Source organism: Pelecanus crispus, chromosome 1, assembly GCF_030463565.1.
Source record: "Pelecanus crispus isolate bPelCri1 chromosome 1, bPelCri1.pri, whole genome shotgun sequence".
In the NCBI taxonomy this organism is placed as follows: domain Eukaryota; kingdom Metazoa; phylum Chordata; class Aves; order Pelecaniformes; family Pelecanidae; genus Pelecanus; species Pelecanus crispus.
In genome coordinates this window covers 214,504,715-214,521,991 of record NC_134643.1, presented here as the reverse complement: position 1 = coordinate 214,521,991, position 17,277 = coordinate 214,504,715, and the positions used below count along the sequence as shown (strand labels likewise).

At 43.4% G+C, this 17,277-nt stretch overlaps 1 protein-coding gene across 1 annotated transcript in view; it reads right to left on the bottom strand.

Annotated features, from left to right (window-relative positions):
• MTMR2 (myotubularin related protein 2) overlaps nucleotides 1-17,277 on the bottom strand; it is a 40,444-nt gene that overhangs the window by 16,944 nt on the left and 6,223 nt on the right. Inside the window, exons 2-6 of the mRNA XM_075727917.1 lie at nucleotides 7,062-7,137; nucleotides 3,647-3,741; nucleotides 3,359-3,469; nucleotides 1,186-1,287; nucleotides 395-478 (exon numbers count right to left, since the gene is read on the bottom strand). Coding sequence (XP_075584032.1) covers nucleotides 395-478; nucleotides 1,186-1,287; nucleotides 3,359-3,469; nucleotides 3,647-3,741; nucleotides 7,062-7,107 — 438 coding nt within the window. The 5' untranslated portion in view covers nucleotides 7,108-7,137. The remainder of the gene's footprint in view (nucleotides 1-394; nucleotides 479-1,185; nucleotides 1,288-3,358; nucleotides 3,470-3,646; nucleotides 3,742-7,061; nucleotides 7,138-17,277) is intronic.

Genomic DNA, 17,277 nt, shown 5'->3' with positions numbered 1-17,277 from the left:
ATATCTTACAGAAAAATGGAAAGAATTAAAACTGATACAAGCAAGAACTGAGGTGTGAAACTCAACAATGGGATGTCTGCACCCACAAAACGCATCCTCCGTTCCTCACTGCCAGCAGTGGCTGATGACTAAGACAGAGCAGTAGTTTTTTCTACCAAAGCCTAAAGTCAGCTCTCTGCAGCCTAAGTAATCTCCATCAGCGGGTGCTACTATCTCTAAAGCTGTACTGCTGTCATCAATCACTGCAGTGTGGAGAACAATGTCCTAACCCAGCCTGCACAACATTTGTCAGCAGGACCATTCTCTACTCCATGCGACCTGTAATTACATTACTGCACCGAGCCTCCCTTCTGAAGAGTAGAGAGGATGAGGAAGGACATGGCACAGTACCCACCTGTCTTCTGTACTCCCAAATGGGGTCATACACCTTCCATCCATTTTCTGGGAAAACCTCTTTGTACTCAAATGCAAAAAGTGGCTGAAAGATAGAAAATTTACCATTAAGAGCCCACTCAGAGCCCATTTCCAGGATGTTTGATATCTCAAATAACAACTTATGACTGGTGCTTCTTTTTCTCCCCACTGCATGACTTTTCCTCTAGGGGTTTATGAAAAATATCAACATGCTTACTGTAGCAGGTAATTAGTACACCAATGTACTTTCCTCTATACCCTTGATCTTGCTTGTCTATTACCTAGTACTTCATGGACAAAAGGAGTTTATTATTAAGTAGAAAGAAAAGACTACTTGGGCAAGAATGCTTTTACATATTAAGAACTAGATCCTTTCAACCTGTATTTGAAGAAACAATTGCAGTGTTGTAACACAACAGAACAGATGAACTGTGTTCCAGAACTGGGAGCAGTGCAGTCACCATTAGCTGTAAACCTCTGATGGATGTCACTGTGCTTTGAATATTTTCCCTCTGGTATGAGGATGTGAGTATCAATAAGTTATTTGCCATGCATGAAGTAATACAGCCCCACAGTAGTAGACTTCTTCTGTTTCTATACCATCTATATTCCTACAGAATTAATTCTAAGACAGATTTAAAAAAACAGCATTTCTCTTCCTTCACCAAATGCACCCCATGTGAACATTGTACCAGGTAGATGGGACTGAACAAAACAGCTTACTGCCACTCTCTGTCTTTTCATAACAACTGAAAAAAAAAAAATACTTACCAGATTATTTGAAACTGGGAAAGCATATTTCATTAGGTTCTCAAATATGGATCGTCTGGTTCTCCCTTCAGGCTTATGAGCAAATCGCAAGTTTCGAATATCCTAGGAAAAGAGAGGGAAATTGGATTGCAGATTTCCAAACCACTTCAACATCCAAAGAAACTCTGAAAGCCAGTATTCAAAACAGAGTCACATGACAATGCTCTTTCTAGTACTGACTTAGCATCCTACTTTGAACACTGTTGTACTGCAACTCTGGGCTTGGTTCAGTGGTCATCTGCAGCCTCCAGCAAAGCCTGCCACAACTGCAGAGGAGCAGAGGCAGTGCACAGGCATGCCTGACCAGTGGCATCTTGCCACTACATGAAGCTTTCTACCTGCTGAAAGTCTAGGGGAGAGCCCTGCTCAGGGACAAGCTATCTCTGACCAGCAAGACTTTGTGAGACAGACCTCCTAGCTCTTACTGGGCTCTCAGGCTGAACTGTGTCAGAAGACTGGCAGGGTCTGCCTCACAAAGTACCTCGATAGAGCTACTGCACATAGGGAGCCCAAGTCCAGACAGTTTGGTGCAAAGCAACTAATGCCATATCCCTTTAAAGCTTCCGTCTCTCAGAGCACTAGAGAGGATGACTGAAACTGACAGCTCCTCCACTTTGCACCGCAGCACAGTTTCCACAAAGAGTGGTAACCCAAGACCTCCTTTCCATACTCATCTACAAAATCAAATTCAGAAACTAAATAAAGCATCTCTAAGATGCCAAGATTTTCCAGCCAAGCCTACAACTCAAACACTTGTAGTAAACAGTTTAAAAGCCACCAGCAGGAAATGAGCTATCAAGTTCAAGCATATGAAGATGGTACAGCAAGTCAGAGAATGAGATAAACAGCTAAAGGCTTAGCTATCTCACAAGACTGAGATTAGGTAATTAGTCTCAGACAGAGAACATTTCAGGATGTGTAAGCTGTATCTGTACTACTCTGTTATTGTGCTAAAGTGCTCTCCATATCCTCAGCCAAGCAGGCTGGCATACATATATATGCTGTATAGGGCCGAGATACCTATCGTATAGTTTGTGCCTGGGTTTCCCACCCGGGGAAACAATGCAGTCCACTTCAAACCTGACCATGTGTGCAAATTTGCATATAGGCAAAACGGCTGAGGACTAGGAATCCAGATCAAAACAGGGAATAAATTGGCCTGCCAGTACAAGCACCCCTATGTTAGCCAGGGAAGATCGTGACTGCAATAGGATGAGGGAGCAGCTGAGTGATTTGGTACAGATTACATCAACTGCTCTTGACTCAGCACGCCCACAGCTTGTGAGTCTGCTTAGCTTCCTGGTGCCTCAAGATCACAGCAGTGACCAGAGCTGCTGGGGGCTCATTTTCATTCCTCCATCTGCCCTTATTCAGCAAGTGGCATCCTTGCAGCCTTGAGGGGGCTCTGACAAGAGCTCTAAGCAGCCTGAGACCTACCAGGTTCAGAATCCAGCTCTTCCCACATTGCCACTGAGGGAAGCAGAGGGGCCATGCCCTCCTGAGCAGCAGAGGTTATGAATTTAGGACTGGGGCTGGTGGCTTTATCTACTCTGTGGCTCTATAGTAAGTAGACGCGAGGAGGTGAATGGTTAATGTTTACTGAAGTTTGCATTTCCAATGATTCCAAGGGCTCTTGAGAGGCACACGTGAAATATCTACTGCCTTGAAAGAAATGAAAGAACAGCCTGGAGGAGGACTGAAGGCTACCTGCCAGTCCCTCACCACAAAGCACAGCAGCAGGTGGACATAAGCTAATGATTTATGGGGAAACGTGCCCCTTTCTTGCTCTTGAAATGCAAGTGAGTGAAAGGCATCCTGTACCCCACAACAACTAGAGTCTTCCTGGGATAGGCTGGTGGGCAACCCTGAGAACTGCATTAGTGTGGTGAAGGCCTAGGTTTTCACTATGAAGAAAAGACATTACCTAGCACAAAGCCTTAATAAAGGTTTGGGTCTTGCCTTGAATGAGTGGAGCTGGAGAATCCTGAAAATTATTTTTAAAATCAGCTACTTTTTGAACGTGTGAAGTTATACTGACTGAAGTGTTGCGCCGAACTTCCTAGAGTACTACAGAGAGAACCTTTTAAAATATACGTTCCCCTTCCCCTATTGTAAAACACAGATAAAAGTTTACCTTGCATACAATCTCCAGCCCGTATGAATTCTCACCGCGACTGGAAGCACCTCCAATTTTCTCCACTCTGTTGATTACACCTAAAGATGCATCTAGGACAAAAGGAGGGTCCTGTAGACAGTTGAAATTTGTGAGTTTAAAAAGGGGAGGGGGAAAATTCCCCAGCTCCTGCTCCCTTATGCCTATACTCCCAAACATATAGCTATGATTCACACAGAATTACTCTCAGAGAACACCTAGGTCTAAAGATTGAACAGCCAACAAAGGCAGATGGTTTCAAAAGCTTACCCGTTCCATGCTTTTAAAATATAGTCTATAATTGGTAACAGTAAGGGTTCCTCTGATTGCTCCAGTGAATGGGCAGATGTAAGTAACATCCTTAGCTTAAAAAAAGAAAAAAAAAGTTGTTAATTTCACGGTTAATTTATGGGAGTAAAATTAGGACAGCAACAATATTTGGGGGCTCTACTTTTTACATCACAAAATGAAAACAAGCTTAGGCTGGGCTTCTAGCCTACAGCTAACATGCAAGTTTCAGTTCTGTGGAGAAGGTAAGAGTTTGGGTAAAAACTGAACTCCAGGTTAAGAGTTTGGGTAAAAACTGAACTGAACAGGTAAGTACCATCACCTAGAATCCTACATTTGCACAGAACTATTACCCCTGTAAAAAAGCCAGTGTTCGGCTGCAAACTGTTTACTGTTACTGAGCAATGCATTGCCAGATGCTGAGAACACCATGCACGAAAAGAGGAGACAATTCCTGCCTGGATGCATACATTTGAAGCTGACAACAATCTGCATAAAAGCTAAGGATTGCCCGCAAGCTGGTCTGTGCCACCAAGGACAGGAGAAGGCAGTTCTCCTGCATGTGGCTTTTAGGAAGCTTGGGTCCTTCCGCACACCCTTGCACGCAGAGTCAGCCCTGGGATGAAGGCCCTCATGCTAAAAGCCAGCAGAGCTAGGGAAATTTCCAGCAGCCACAAGTCTGTGTAACACCCAACTGCCAGTGATTTTAAGTCTGAAGTCAGCGATCAAGTTACTCTGCAACAATTCAATTATTTTTGAGCCTGAGTGATGGTGACTCAAAACAGTCCCCTTCTTAAAAGGCCTCAAACGTTTCTCACTTGTTCCAGCAAAAGGCAAGAGATGCTGCTGGTTTTCCACAGCAAACACCTCCCCTAACTGCCCTTCTGTTTTACATCAATTAAAAATGCCAACATCTAAGTCGTTCTCTCCCCACCCCCTGCCGCCCAGCAGTGACCCATCACACCTTCTGCCACTGAAGCAGCTGGCTGGCTGTGCTGTGGCAATGGTTTACACTACCACTGACAAGTGACAACACCCTTCAAACACACAGAGATCATTTCAGAAGGAGGCCCACTGACCAGAGCCGCCACATCCGTAAAAGAACTCCCTGGACCATCTTAATAACCTCAAGCCTCCAAAACCTACGGGATCTATTTCACAAGGGCTGTGTGAAGTCAGGAGGACAGCTCGCCTCCCATCCAGGTGAGGGCCACCACACAGAACAGGCGTGAGGCTACTGGGGTGTCAGGATGGGGACCTGAATTTCTTCTACCTTTATCCCATGAGATTTAGCCTTGAGAAAAGGAGTAACAGAGAATGCCTTACTCCAGGGCACTAGCAACTCATATAACTAAATCACCCTCATGTTGGCTCTGCTTCTGCATAGTCTTCACTGACTTTTGAAATTTGGACATGGAGAAGGATCCTTAAAATACCAGGAATGAATAACTGAGAGCAAAATACGTAGCACAGAACATTTGGTTAAAAATAAATAAAATAAAAAATATATATAACAAAAATGCGGTAGCAACTTCATTATTTATTTATTTATTTTAATTTACATGCATTTGTTTGAAGGACAATTAAACACAGTGTGCTTCTAGCCAGTTCTAATTAAACCAAGTGTTTCATTATTGGCCGATTATTAATCACGTCTTTTCAAAGACCAGTTTGGCAGAGGTTTGAAAGCACACTCATGAAGCATAATAAGGGTGAGGGCAGCCTGCCTGGTTTTTCCACTACAGTTCCCATTATTCAAAATGTAATTTCAAAATGTTTAAAAGACATAAAACAAAATCTACTAATAAGAGAAGTGTGCATTTACATCTGAAAAGGAACAGGATTTGGTAAAGATGAAAGGTGCGAGAAAAATGTTTTCCAGGTAAGGAAACCCAGGCACGATCTCAGACACTGGCCTTGCCAGCTTGTAAGCCACATCACCTTTCACATTTGCATTTTATTAGCTTGGTTTCCTAAGGAAACAATTTTACTTAATTACACTGCACATATACACATGTACCTACACACATGGCTTGTCTGACCTTAAGCCTAACATGGCTGTATGATTTCAGCAGTCTCTGTCTGATAAACAGGGATCTCCAAGGCATTAAAATGCTTCACTGTTTGTGAGAACGGATGCCAGGTATAACAGAGAGGTTGTACTAGTGCTACTACCAAGGGAAAGTCTAATAAGCTCAATCTTTGGTAGATATAAGAGAATCCATATGGGAGAAAGATACTGGAAACCAGGATTTACTAATTCCCCTGCTGATGGAATTCCCATCTTTTATAGGGCCAATCTTACCCTAGATTATTGGGTTGGCTGAAAAAATTTTTCTTCCCTTCCCTGTAAAATCCAAAGAGTGCCTTTCTTGACACTTGTAACAGGAAATAATTATTGCTGATGAATAATAAAGATTTCCTTTTTGCTACCTTTAACTTCTGGCTGGACCACGCAGCTGCTGTCTGGCCTACTCCAAAAGCCACCCAGTCTTACAGACTTACATGGCTGATCACATCATTTGCCAACAGATAAAACACTGGTAACTGATCTCTTAAACCATTCCCCAGGAACCCTTCAAAATACAGTCTTGCTCTCAGAGTTAACTGTGCCTCTGGAGTGAGTTAGACATCAGTCTGCACTGCATGGTTGGAGTATGAGTTCCAAGTCCTTAGGAAAGGAGTGGAGAAAAGGATCGAGCATTAAGGTGGGGGTTTTTTTTTGTTTGTCTTTAATTTTTTTGTTGTTGGGAGGGGTTTCTTGGTGAGGTATTTTCAGGTTTGGTTTTTGTTTTTTTTATTCTTAGGACTGAAGTTGCACTCTTCCATATTATTTTAAGAGGAAGGCAACATGTTAAACTAGTGAATGCAAAATCTTTCAAAGAAAATTAATCAAGAGGCTTACTCAAACTTTCAGACTGGAGTGCATCAGCAAACCTGATACATGTCACAATGTCTGGATGAAAAAAAAGAAAAAAAGCCCTATCCCCATATCACAACAAGTTCTCTGCAACAGCACTGTATCCTCTCCTGCAGTCTGTGACAGACATTTGACACCCAATTGTGCTGTGTCAACCTAAGAAGTTACCCTGTAGCAAGCACAACTTGAAACAGTCGATCCATATCCTCTCAGAAGGCAGCAAACGCAAAGCTGTACAACCTACCTCATCACTCATGCTAAGATACGTTGAATTGCCTTGTATTTGCTATGTGCTAAGAGGAGACATACAGTTACCTTGGCTCATGTGATACACAATAACTTGATTAATGAAACAACCTCATCATTGTTCTCAAAACATCAGCAATTTGCTGCTGTTGGTCAATAACAGCCAAGATATTTTGCTCTATGGATATTCTATTTGGTCAGCAAAAAATAAGGAATTTCCTCTTCACATACCCATGTCTTTAATGGTTTCTCCTGGTAGCAAAGGTGGCTCTTCCATTTCAGCCAATTTATTAGTCTCCCTCAGGACCTAGGCAAAAGATAGAGGTAGAAAAAGAAATTATTTATGTTTTCATAAACCAAGAAGTTTACACTTACCTGTAATGGGTCAACAATATCAGGGACAACAAATATTCAAAGATCTTGAGCCCTGCCTAGTGTCTCAGCCTCTGAAGGGTCAACACAAAGCATGTGAAAGACCTCCACGCAGTCCTTGAGCATACCATTGGGTCATGCACAAGTGTTTAAGCAAGGTTGGCTGTGATGGAGAAGCTGTTCAAAGCAGTCTCTGCGCTTTGGCAGCACACTTCCCAGGTGGCTGCCTTTCATGCTCCAACCTTCTCCTCCCCAACTCATCATCATGAGTCAAACTCTCTGTCCACACAGCTACACACAGAACCAAAGGGATTGGTTCCTTTCCTGGTTGAAGTGATCAACTGTTACCATGATGCTATAAAGTAGAGCAATTTCTAGTTTACACTGAGGAAAGTTAAAAGGGACACCTTGTCACACCACTGTCTTCAGTGAGGGCCCGACAACTGCAAAGATTCTGATGTGGCTCAGTAGTAGTGACTTGTTACAAAGGTTGTATTTTGATAGGCATGTATAGGAGGTACAGTTTCCATTTTTTTTGGCTGCCAAATGACCCTTCCTCCACCCTTCCCTCAGGATAAAGTTATACCACAGGGCATTACTTTTCACAGATATGATTGCATTTACACAAGGGTTTTCACAACAGCAACTGCTATCACGAGCAGAGAGACATTTTAGGAAAGCACGGCTGTAACTATGAAAGTGTAACCTGAGGTCTAAACCTATGGTAAGAACTAGGGGAGAAGAGCACATCTTAAGTGACCAAGGTTAAGGCTAAGTCTATGTGGCCAAACACAGACAGATTTAATCCTCGAATTGGCCAAATGACCACAACCACAGCAGCACACCAGTTGCTCAACCTAATAACACAGACAGAGAGCAGGTAAGTTAGTCTGGACTCTGCCTCATGCTGTAGCAACAACAAGACTTTGGGTTTAAAGTTGGCGTGCATCCACCTGGTGGAGATATGCACAGAGAGCTCATGTCCGCTCACAACTGAATATGCAGACTCGCCCAAAATGCTTTCTTTATCTTAATGTGAGGAAAGAGAAAGAATTGTTTTAATTTGGTATCAGGAAATTCCTGCAAAGAAAATTCCAAGACATGGCCAAAAGTGGCACTGTAGAACCTGACACGTCTGTTGTCAACTTTCACGTAGGATCAAGCCAGAGGGAGAGCCTCGGGGAAGAAAAATTCTCTAAACTGTGCAAAAAATGAAAACAAAACTCAAAGAAACCCCACACCACAATAAAAGCACGTTCCAGCATTTTCACACAACAGATTGATGTATAGATGAAAAGATTAACAAGATCAAAGCCTTCTTGAGAACAAGATGTACGTTTTTAAAAATGCATTCAAAAGACTCTTTAAAAAGAAAAAAATAAAAGCAAGCACAGTCCTGGCTTCCTAACAGGAACCTCACAACCGCACCCACTTAGGCCAGCTCTTACCACAGAGGCTGCCAGGGCAGCCAGACTGGGGTCTACAGGATGGGTAAAGGGAGGACACCACTGACAGAGCTCACACTGGCAGCACTGAGCTTGCAGGAAAGCTTCTCCTCCCCCACATCAGCAATACCAGCAAAAACAAGGTTTTGCTGGTATAACTAGCAGAAGTCTATGCTGAAGACTTCTTGTCAGCACAGCTGTGTTGGCCAAAGATCACACATCCCATCAAAGCCCTGACTGACTGCCTCCCCGACAAAAGCCTGTGATGTAGACCAGCTCTGAACTCCTGTGTGTGGATTTTTGGGCTTGAGTAACAGCCTTGAAATTAGCAGGATAACATCTGGATTATGCCAAATGAGACGGAGGCTTCTGGCTAATTAGTCCGTAAGTGGTGGTCATCTTTGTAGCCTTTTATCTTGGAAGGAACATTAGTAAAAATACACTCTGTGTTCAGGACACGATCACAACTTCTTTGAGGAGGTGTGTACCCTGAATGGGCAGCAGCTGCTGCTAGGACCACTTTGGTCAACAGCTGGACTTGCTGCTCTCCTGCAGTTGTCAGCGGGAGCACATCCAGTGGTAAACATTTGGAGGACTGGGCTGTATCTTAAGCCAAAACAAATATGAGGTAAGCTACACAGAAAGCATTTGGTATGACAAACAGCTGCCATGATCACTCGGTGGGCAGTGCTCAGGTGGATTTTAAACACTGTACTGCAGGTGGTGGAGAGAAGGAGGGAAGAGGCAAGCAGTACGAAAGACAAAGACCTCCATGTCAACACCATTCTGCTAAAGACAAGGTTGAAAGCTTTTTCAGTTTAAAAACTGGCTCTTCTAAGTCTAATAAAATACATCTGCTTACTTGCACTCTCTGAAATGTGGAATCCCCCGGGTCAGAGGAAAGGATTAGCAATCCAAACCTGCGCTCACTTCAACACAGGGCAGCGGATGGATAGCCTCCTGGAAGCATAGCACTTCAAGGTCAAGGTCACTGCCTCCTCCTCCCCCTTTTTTTTTTTTTTTTTTTTTACAGAGTTGAGGACTGAAATGTCATTTTCCCCATCCCCCAACTGACCTCAGCCACACGACCTACCTCAGGTAACGCAGCACTGACCGCCTTCATGATGTTTTCAAAGTTGGTGCAAGCATATCACCCCTGGATAACAGTCACCCTTCCCCAAGAGGCTGAGACAGACATGGTCAGAAAGCCCAGGACAAACACTTCTCTGGTGTGCCGGTCTTTGCAGCACCTGCCCAGCTTTAGACCTTGAACTAGCCTCCTAGTTGGAGCATGAACACTTGAAACCCATCCTGGCAGAAACTGAGAAAGGAATGGTAGGCATTTTCCTGAAATCCACCTCCATTAGTGGCTCCTTAAAATTCATTCGGGGAAATGCAATCTGCCTGCAGCTGACAATGCAGGCAGCAGGCGCAGGAGAAGACATCTGGGGCAGTGCTAAAGGACAGGGGGTGGCAGGAGGGAGGAGAAGTGGGTGGATAAGGAAAGAGGAGTTTTGGAAACAGATCGTGGGGAAGAATGGGACAGGTCAATGCACATGGAGTTCTGGGAGGATGCTAATGCCATAGATCTGCCTCTTATATGACTAAGAAGATGACATGAAAAGCTCCTCCATCTTACTGCCATCCTCCCCTCCCCCCAAAATCCAAAAATGGTTCATTAAACTGTCAGAAAAATCTTTTTTTGTACATTAGCCGATTTTCAAGACTCTAAAAATAACACTCCTGGGCCCAGATTTAGACCTCTGCAAATCTTGCAAAACAAAATTAAGTACTCGAGTGAGGCAAGGAAGCAAGTAGGGGAGCCAGGGACACGACTGCGGCAGCTCAGCTGCAGGAGAGTGACGGCTGGCTACTGATGCATTAACGCTACTGAGGCAAGTGCCATATACCTGTATAACTGAAATGTTTCACCTCTGTGTGCCTCAGGTTTTTAAATTGTTCGGTAGGAACAAAACCAAAGAGAGCTTTGAGATCTGCAATGAAGGTCACAGCCAGAGCTGGGCAGAATCGGCATTACTTAGGAATAGGACTTGTGTTGATGTAGAGCCACACACTGGCTGTATCTGTCACAAACATCCATTTCTGTACGAAACAATACAACCACCAAAAATCAGTAGACTACTTTGCCTTGCCTCTAAGCCAAACAAGGTCTTTGTTATCTTTCCCCCACAAAAATGCTATGCTTGGTAACTGAATCTCCAGGGGAATGAAGAGTTTAGTTACACACCAGAAAAACCTTTATTTCTGTTGTCTTTTACTGAGTAACATAATCTACCCTTTCCACCTAGCAGCAGCTCTCCCTCTAGATAAAACACCTCTCTGGGATGCTGAACATGGGAGTACCTTAGCACCTAAACACAAGTCCTGCCTCAGCTTAGAGAGGGTGTGAGGACTTCATGCCACCACCTACCTTTGTTCTCTGCTCAAGCAGCGACTTGGCAGAACAAACCCACACTTGCTACATTTAACAACCCCTTCTCTTACTCCAGGATCCCACCTTGTGTTAACTCCAGCCCACATACCCATGGCTGAAAGTGCAGAGGTCTCTCATGGCCTCCCACCTCTATCACCCAAGGCAGGAAAACCCCAATGCAGTGTTGTTGACACAACCTCCAGGTTTCAGCAACAAAGCAATTACCTCCTTTGCTTGCATGTCTGGGGTCAGGGAAAGAGATTTACATCCTGCTAAAAAGGTAAGACTGCTCCCTGCCTCATCCCTTACCTCTTCATACTGCGATTCAGGACACTGCAGTTCTGCCAAGCCTCTCCAACTATGTGTTCACACTGCCTCCCAACACAGCAGCCAGCATGCTGCTCCAAAAATCCCTGTCCTGACTGATGTCCCTGCACGACTCAGGCATGCAGCTCATTCCGAGCAGCTACAGCCAGCTCAGGGTGGTAGAGATACGTTGCACTATAACTCTTAACTACAGGGTCTCAGAGGTCTGCGCATCACCGAACACTGCTCCAGAAGGACCCGAGAGGGTGCATGAAACTCTATATTCAGGGTTTGGTTTTGCCTGTGAACAAACAACTAACACATTTTCCTCTTGTATTGCCTGAGAGGCCTTAATGCCTACCAGCAGAGCTGTACAGCTGGGATGACAACGCACATCCTGCGCTGGCCGAGGCCAAGCCAGGCTTGCCTCCTCCTACCTAATCTGCCAGCGTTGTAATTGCTCCCATATCTAGTTCAGTCAAGATGCCTGGGTTAGCTTAATGGCTTTTTTAATGGTTGTTTTTTCATAACCTGGATCATTTTGCCAGGACTGGGTTGGGGCGTGACCACACAAGCAACTCAAGGGCTGTAAACCCAGGGCGAGGGAGGGAGAGCAGCCGGACTGACCAGGGACAGTAACTCTGTCCCTGGATATTGACACCTGCAGCACAAGCCTCCAAATAACAAAGATGCACAAAGAGAGCACCTGAGGTCCCTCCCAGCTATTTTCCAGTTATTCTACTTTTTTCTCCTGAATATTTGAGTCCTGAAACCCACATACGAAGGTCAGGTTTTTATGGCTTCATGCAACTTAAGGGGAGGCTACAGGTTTGCGTTACCGAATTGCTGTGTAACAGTTTTCCCAAGTCTGCATAGATTTTTCTATCCTGAATCACAATCAGAACGAACAAAAAGAACCTTTTGGGGTTTAGATAAAATTAAAATGTACACTTTTTGTCATTTTTTTCCCCTCAGAGTTCATCTCTCCTTGCTTACCTCCTACACACTTGTTGTGGTATAACCCCAGCCAGCAACTAAGCACCACACAGCCACTCGCTCACTCCCGCCTCGTGGGAACCGGAAGTATAAAAATGAGAAAACTCGTGGGTTGAGATAAGAACAGTTTAATAATTGAAATAAAGTAAAACAGTAATAATGATAAGAAGAAGAATATACAAAGCAAGTGATGCACAATGCAATTGCTCACCACTCGCTGACCAATGCCCAGCCTGTCCCCAAGCGGTGATCGCTGCTCCCCGGCCAACCCCCCCCAGTTTCTATACTGAGCATGACGTCATATGGTATGGAATAGCCCTTTGGCCAGTTTGGATCAACTCTTCTGGCTGTGCCCCCTCCCAGCTTCTTGTGCACCTGGCAGAGCATGGGAAGCTGAAAAGTCCTTGACTAGTGTAAGCACTACTTAGCAACAACCAAAAACATCAGTGTGTTATCAACATTATTCTCATACTGAATCCAAAACACAGCACTATGCCAGCTACAAGGAAGAAAATTAACTCTATCCCAGCCAAAACCAGGACAACACTCCAAATCATTTTGCACATTTTGAACAGATTTGTTATGCATAAAGGCACAGCGTTGGTGCAACATGTCTGGCCTGACACCGTGACCACCTTGCTTCTGCATTATTCCTTTCCCCAAAACCATGTCTGCCCCATCTATTGAAAAGACAAGCTCTCCAGGCTCGGAGCTGCTTTTGTTCCAGCTGCACACAGTCCTGTTCTGTGTTTCCTACAGCAGGAAGCCGGTCGCTTAACTGGTCCCTTGACATAAACATATATAACCTGTCTGTACAGACAAACATTATACACAGACACACACACACACAATCCCTTTGCAACTGCAGCCCCTGCACTCACAGGTTTGGCACGTCTAGCCTCATATGCATGCCCTGGTCAGCAGCAACATGCAGGATACACACTGCGGAGACAAGAACGTGCGTGTTGTACATGTGCATGTGCAAGAATATATACATAGAACTAGCAGATTTTAAAAATATGTAGCTTTTCAAATTAAGGGTGAAATATGGATTTGAAACTCAACAGCCAAGTGAAAGGTTTTATCTCCTACGGGAAAGTATTTGTCTGATACTTCACATTTTAATGGACTACCAGGGAATATTCTGCTTGTAGTTAACACACCTAAGCTTTCCTCTCCCCCCTGCCTTTTTTTTTTTGGTTTTTTTTTAAATGCCTTTCTTTCAAGGACTGGCACATGATTAAATGCCTTCCTGAATCAGCAGTCTTGCCACTCTGCAGGCAGGGTAGTCAGTAAACTGCAGGAATATCCATTTCATCTAAAACTGAAGATTCACATTGGAGCTCGTCACCCTAGGCGCTCTGTTCACTCAGTGGAAAGCAGGAGACCTAGGAGATTCACCTTTAGGATGAGTGCCTTTCTTCCCACCGAAGGCTGAGAACCAGGGTAAGTAACTCCAGTGCAGATCTGGTAGGGTGAATCCCATCTCTGACGCTTCACTACAGCCAGTGCAGCAGTGCCTAATCTCCTGGACATCCCAATACAACTCTGTAGTCACAACTACTTTGCAGAGAGGTCCAAACTTACTCTGTGCAAAGAGGCAGCAGGAGATGAGCCAGGTCAGATCCAAAAACTGCATGAACTTCATTAAAACAGGCATGCCTCCAAAGCTTGTAGGATAGGTCTTACTAGCTGAGATACCAGAGAAAGCTTTGGGGTCAGAGCTGGCTCCTTGCTGCTGTCTCAGAGAACAACATGAGGGCAGTCAGCCTTTCTGCAAGGGCTTAGCCATAGGATTATTTTTACAAACTTGATTTTTTTTTTTAAATTTATTTTCTTTGTAAATCAAGAGTAAAACATATACACTGCTGTAACCAATGCTTTTCTCCTTTCAAATGCCTTTTGGTGGTCTCAGACCATGTTCACCTATTCCTTCCCTTGAATTGCCCTCCCACTTCATCCCTTTCCTCTTTCATGATGCTGCCATAAAAGTCAATCAACAAAGGACAGTGCCACTATGGCAGGTTAACAAGATTTATCATTACCCCAATGATGGTGTAAAAACCTCTGAAACAAAACAGATACAGAAGCTCTTTCCCTTCACCTCAGAAAAAAACCCACAAAGGTCTAATTCTGTCCAGCTGACATTGACAGAAGCTGCAGAACTGACACAAATATGTGCAGAATCAAGACCCGTATGCTTATTTAGGATATTTTTCATAGGTCCATTGGTTTCTTTCCTAAATGAAACACTTCTTAAAAGAGGAAAAAGGGCACATTTTGCTGCTTAGATGCTTCTGTCTTCTCAATGCTCAATTAGAAGGACCGCAAAACAGTAGCTGCACTTACTTGAAAAATCCTCCTGTAGACTGCAAACACGGTACTACTTTGGAGAGATTTTAATCTGCCATTTATGGCTATTTCAAGTGTACTTTGAGAAGATTTATGTGCTATGTATCCTACTGGAAATGTAATAAAACATAAATCGAGTAAGTAAATGGACTTTGTTGATTATTTTTGAATCATTAAGAATACCACAGCAGAATGACTACAGGAAAGAACAGCAGTATCTCTGCATGACTGAGGCATGGGGACTTTTCTGAGGATTATGTCCAGATGGGTTGAAAAACTAAGTTAGAGACATTCAGACCAGCAAGATATTATTTGCAGAGAAATGCTTTGTGTCTTATTCTTTTGGGATATCAGAAGTTCAAAGGGGAAAAGACAAAACACCACAGACACATGGATCATTTAAGAATAGTACACACAGAATCAAATATATTGTCCAAAGACCACATCAAGCCCATTCAGCTCCTAAGAGAGCACTCAGCCAAATAAGGCTTCCTAGCTTGGTTAAAAAACAACACAAGAGGCATTTAAGTTATCAATAAAATGTTCTGACAACAGACCATCTATTACACTACTCTAAAGACAATAATCACATACAACATACACTGCAAATGCCTTTTAACTATGTTTTCCTAGTCTCAAAAAAAACACTGACACAACTGAAAAAAAACAAATCACAAACTGTGATCTCTACCTACTGTGTATATTTTGAGAAAGTATAAAAAGGCTTGAGAAATCACTTGCTTATCACTGTCTTGAAAATCTTTACAAAGAAGCTGAAGATTAGTGTATTTAAGAAAGTAGTAATACAGTCACCTGGGTAATGTAAAGGGACTCCTCTGGAGGAGGAAGTAGCCACCATGCAGTGTTTCCCTGGGGTTTTCTGCTTTGTTTTTTTTCCACGATGTACTTCTCCACTCAGACCTGAGTGTCCAGTGATGAAGAACAACCTCTCTGGGCTAGTGAATCTCCCAAGCCCTCGCTGTACAAGTACAAGGCAAGGCTTAGAAGCTCAAAGGAACACATTGTTGAGGGCCACTCGTTCAACCACGGCTGGCTTGTCTCTTCAAGTTTGTATGGCTTGGTGCCTCAAGACAATTCTCTCATTAGGCTCCAATAGAAAGTCGTCATTGATTCAACACAGCAATGCTCCCTGGCACACAAGGTTGCAGATATTATCTATTCAGACAAGTCCAACATTTTTTAATACAGAACCTTCTTCAGCGCCAAGGGTTCCACATACGTCTCGAACGACAACGACCCTGTTCTCCACTAGCTGCTCAAAAACTTTGTACAGCACATTAGCCTGACTCTATCCTTTCTTTATTTTTACTGCATTTTGTTTAGTAAACAAATAGATTAAAATTTTCAAGGAAAGCATTAACTAGTTCAGTGAAGTTCATACCAGTCTTAAGTAACAGAAAAATACTCTGACCAAAGAGTGTTATAAATTCTACCAACTGAAGTCAGTCACAGGAAAGTGATTCTGTTACCTAGAATTTCACTTTGGAGTTTCGTGATATGTAAGATAAGGATTCAAGATACAAGTAATTACAATGAGTAAACAATCCTATAGAGGGGAATGAAGATGTTTCATTCAGTGCAAAAACATCTACAGAAAATCAAATCTTGGCAAGTACTGCATGCAGTCACAAATCTGTGTGCTCCTTTTAAATACCATGCTTGTTCATTCCTGCCTGATTTGTGCTTCAATCTACAAAACTGTAAGGGGCGGGGGGGGGGGGGGGGGGAAAGCCACCTCTTACCCAGTTTTACTCAGCAAAAGGAGAATTCTTGCACTTCGCAGCTAGGAGAAATACGGCAGTCGATTAGGAAGAGCTGAAAATATTTTTGAGGAACATCTGAAGGCCATTTGCTTATTCTCCTTAGTTTTCCATTCCTAATAGACGGCAATCATAAACGCTTCCAGAGATTTCCTTCACTATGCATTACTTCATATTCAAACATTCAGGTACCTCTATATAAGAAAAATTAGCAATGCTTGCTGTCTTTGCTCTCTTCTAACTAGATGAGCACTTAGGGAGTATTATTTCCATGTAAAGGAGACAGAAAACTGACTGCATCTGGCTTTTCCCTCCCATCTAATTTGCATGAAATCAATATTTTCAACCCAGAGGTTGGCTACTCTGTGTTTGCATTTCCTGGAAAGGGGGAGGTGCAGAAAAGGACTTACTAGGGAGGGCTACAGGGAGGGCACCCAGATTTTCCATCTCTCAGGACAGTTCAAAAGAAAAAGATTGTAATTGTCATGAAATACATAGCATTTGCAGTCCTTGAAACTGGAGTCCTAGAAAAACATGGCAACAGCAGGGGCTAAATTCCAGTCACTCATGGGGCTGTCCTGGAATGACCACGCTTATGGACAAGAGCATCATTCATTCTCCAGAACCGGTCCTTTGTGCCTTGTTCATCAACAGCTTAATGTTCCAAAGAAGGAAAACAGTTTCTCACAGACACACATAAACAACTCGTACGGCCAAAGTCAGAATTTCGAGATAGTGAAAATATTTTTCTCCATAAGATT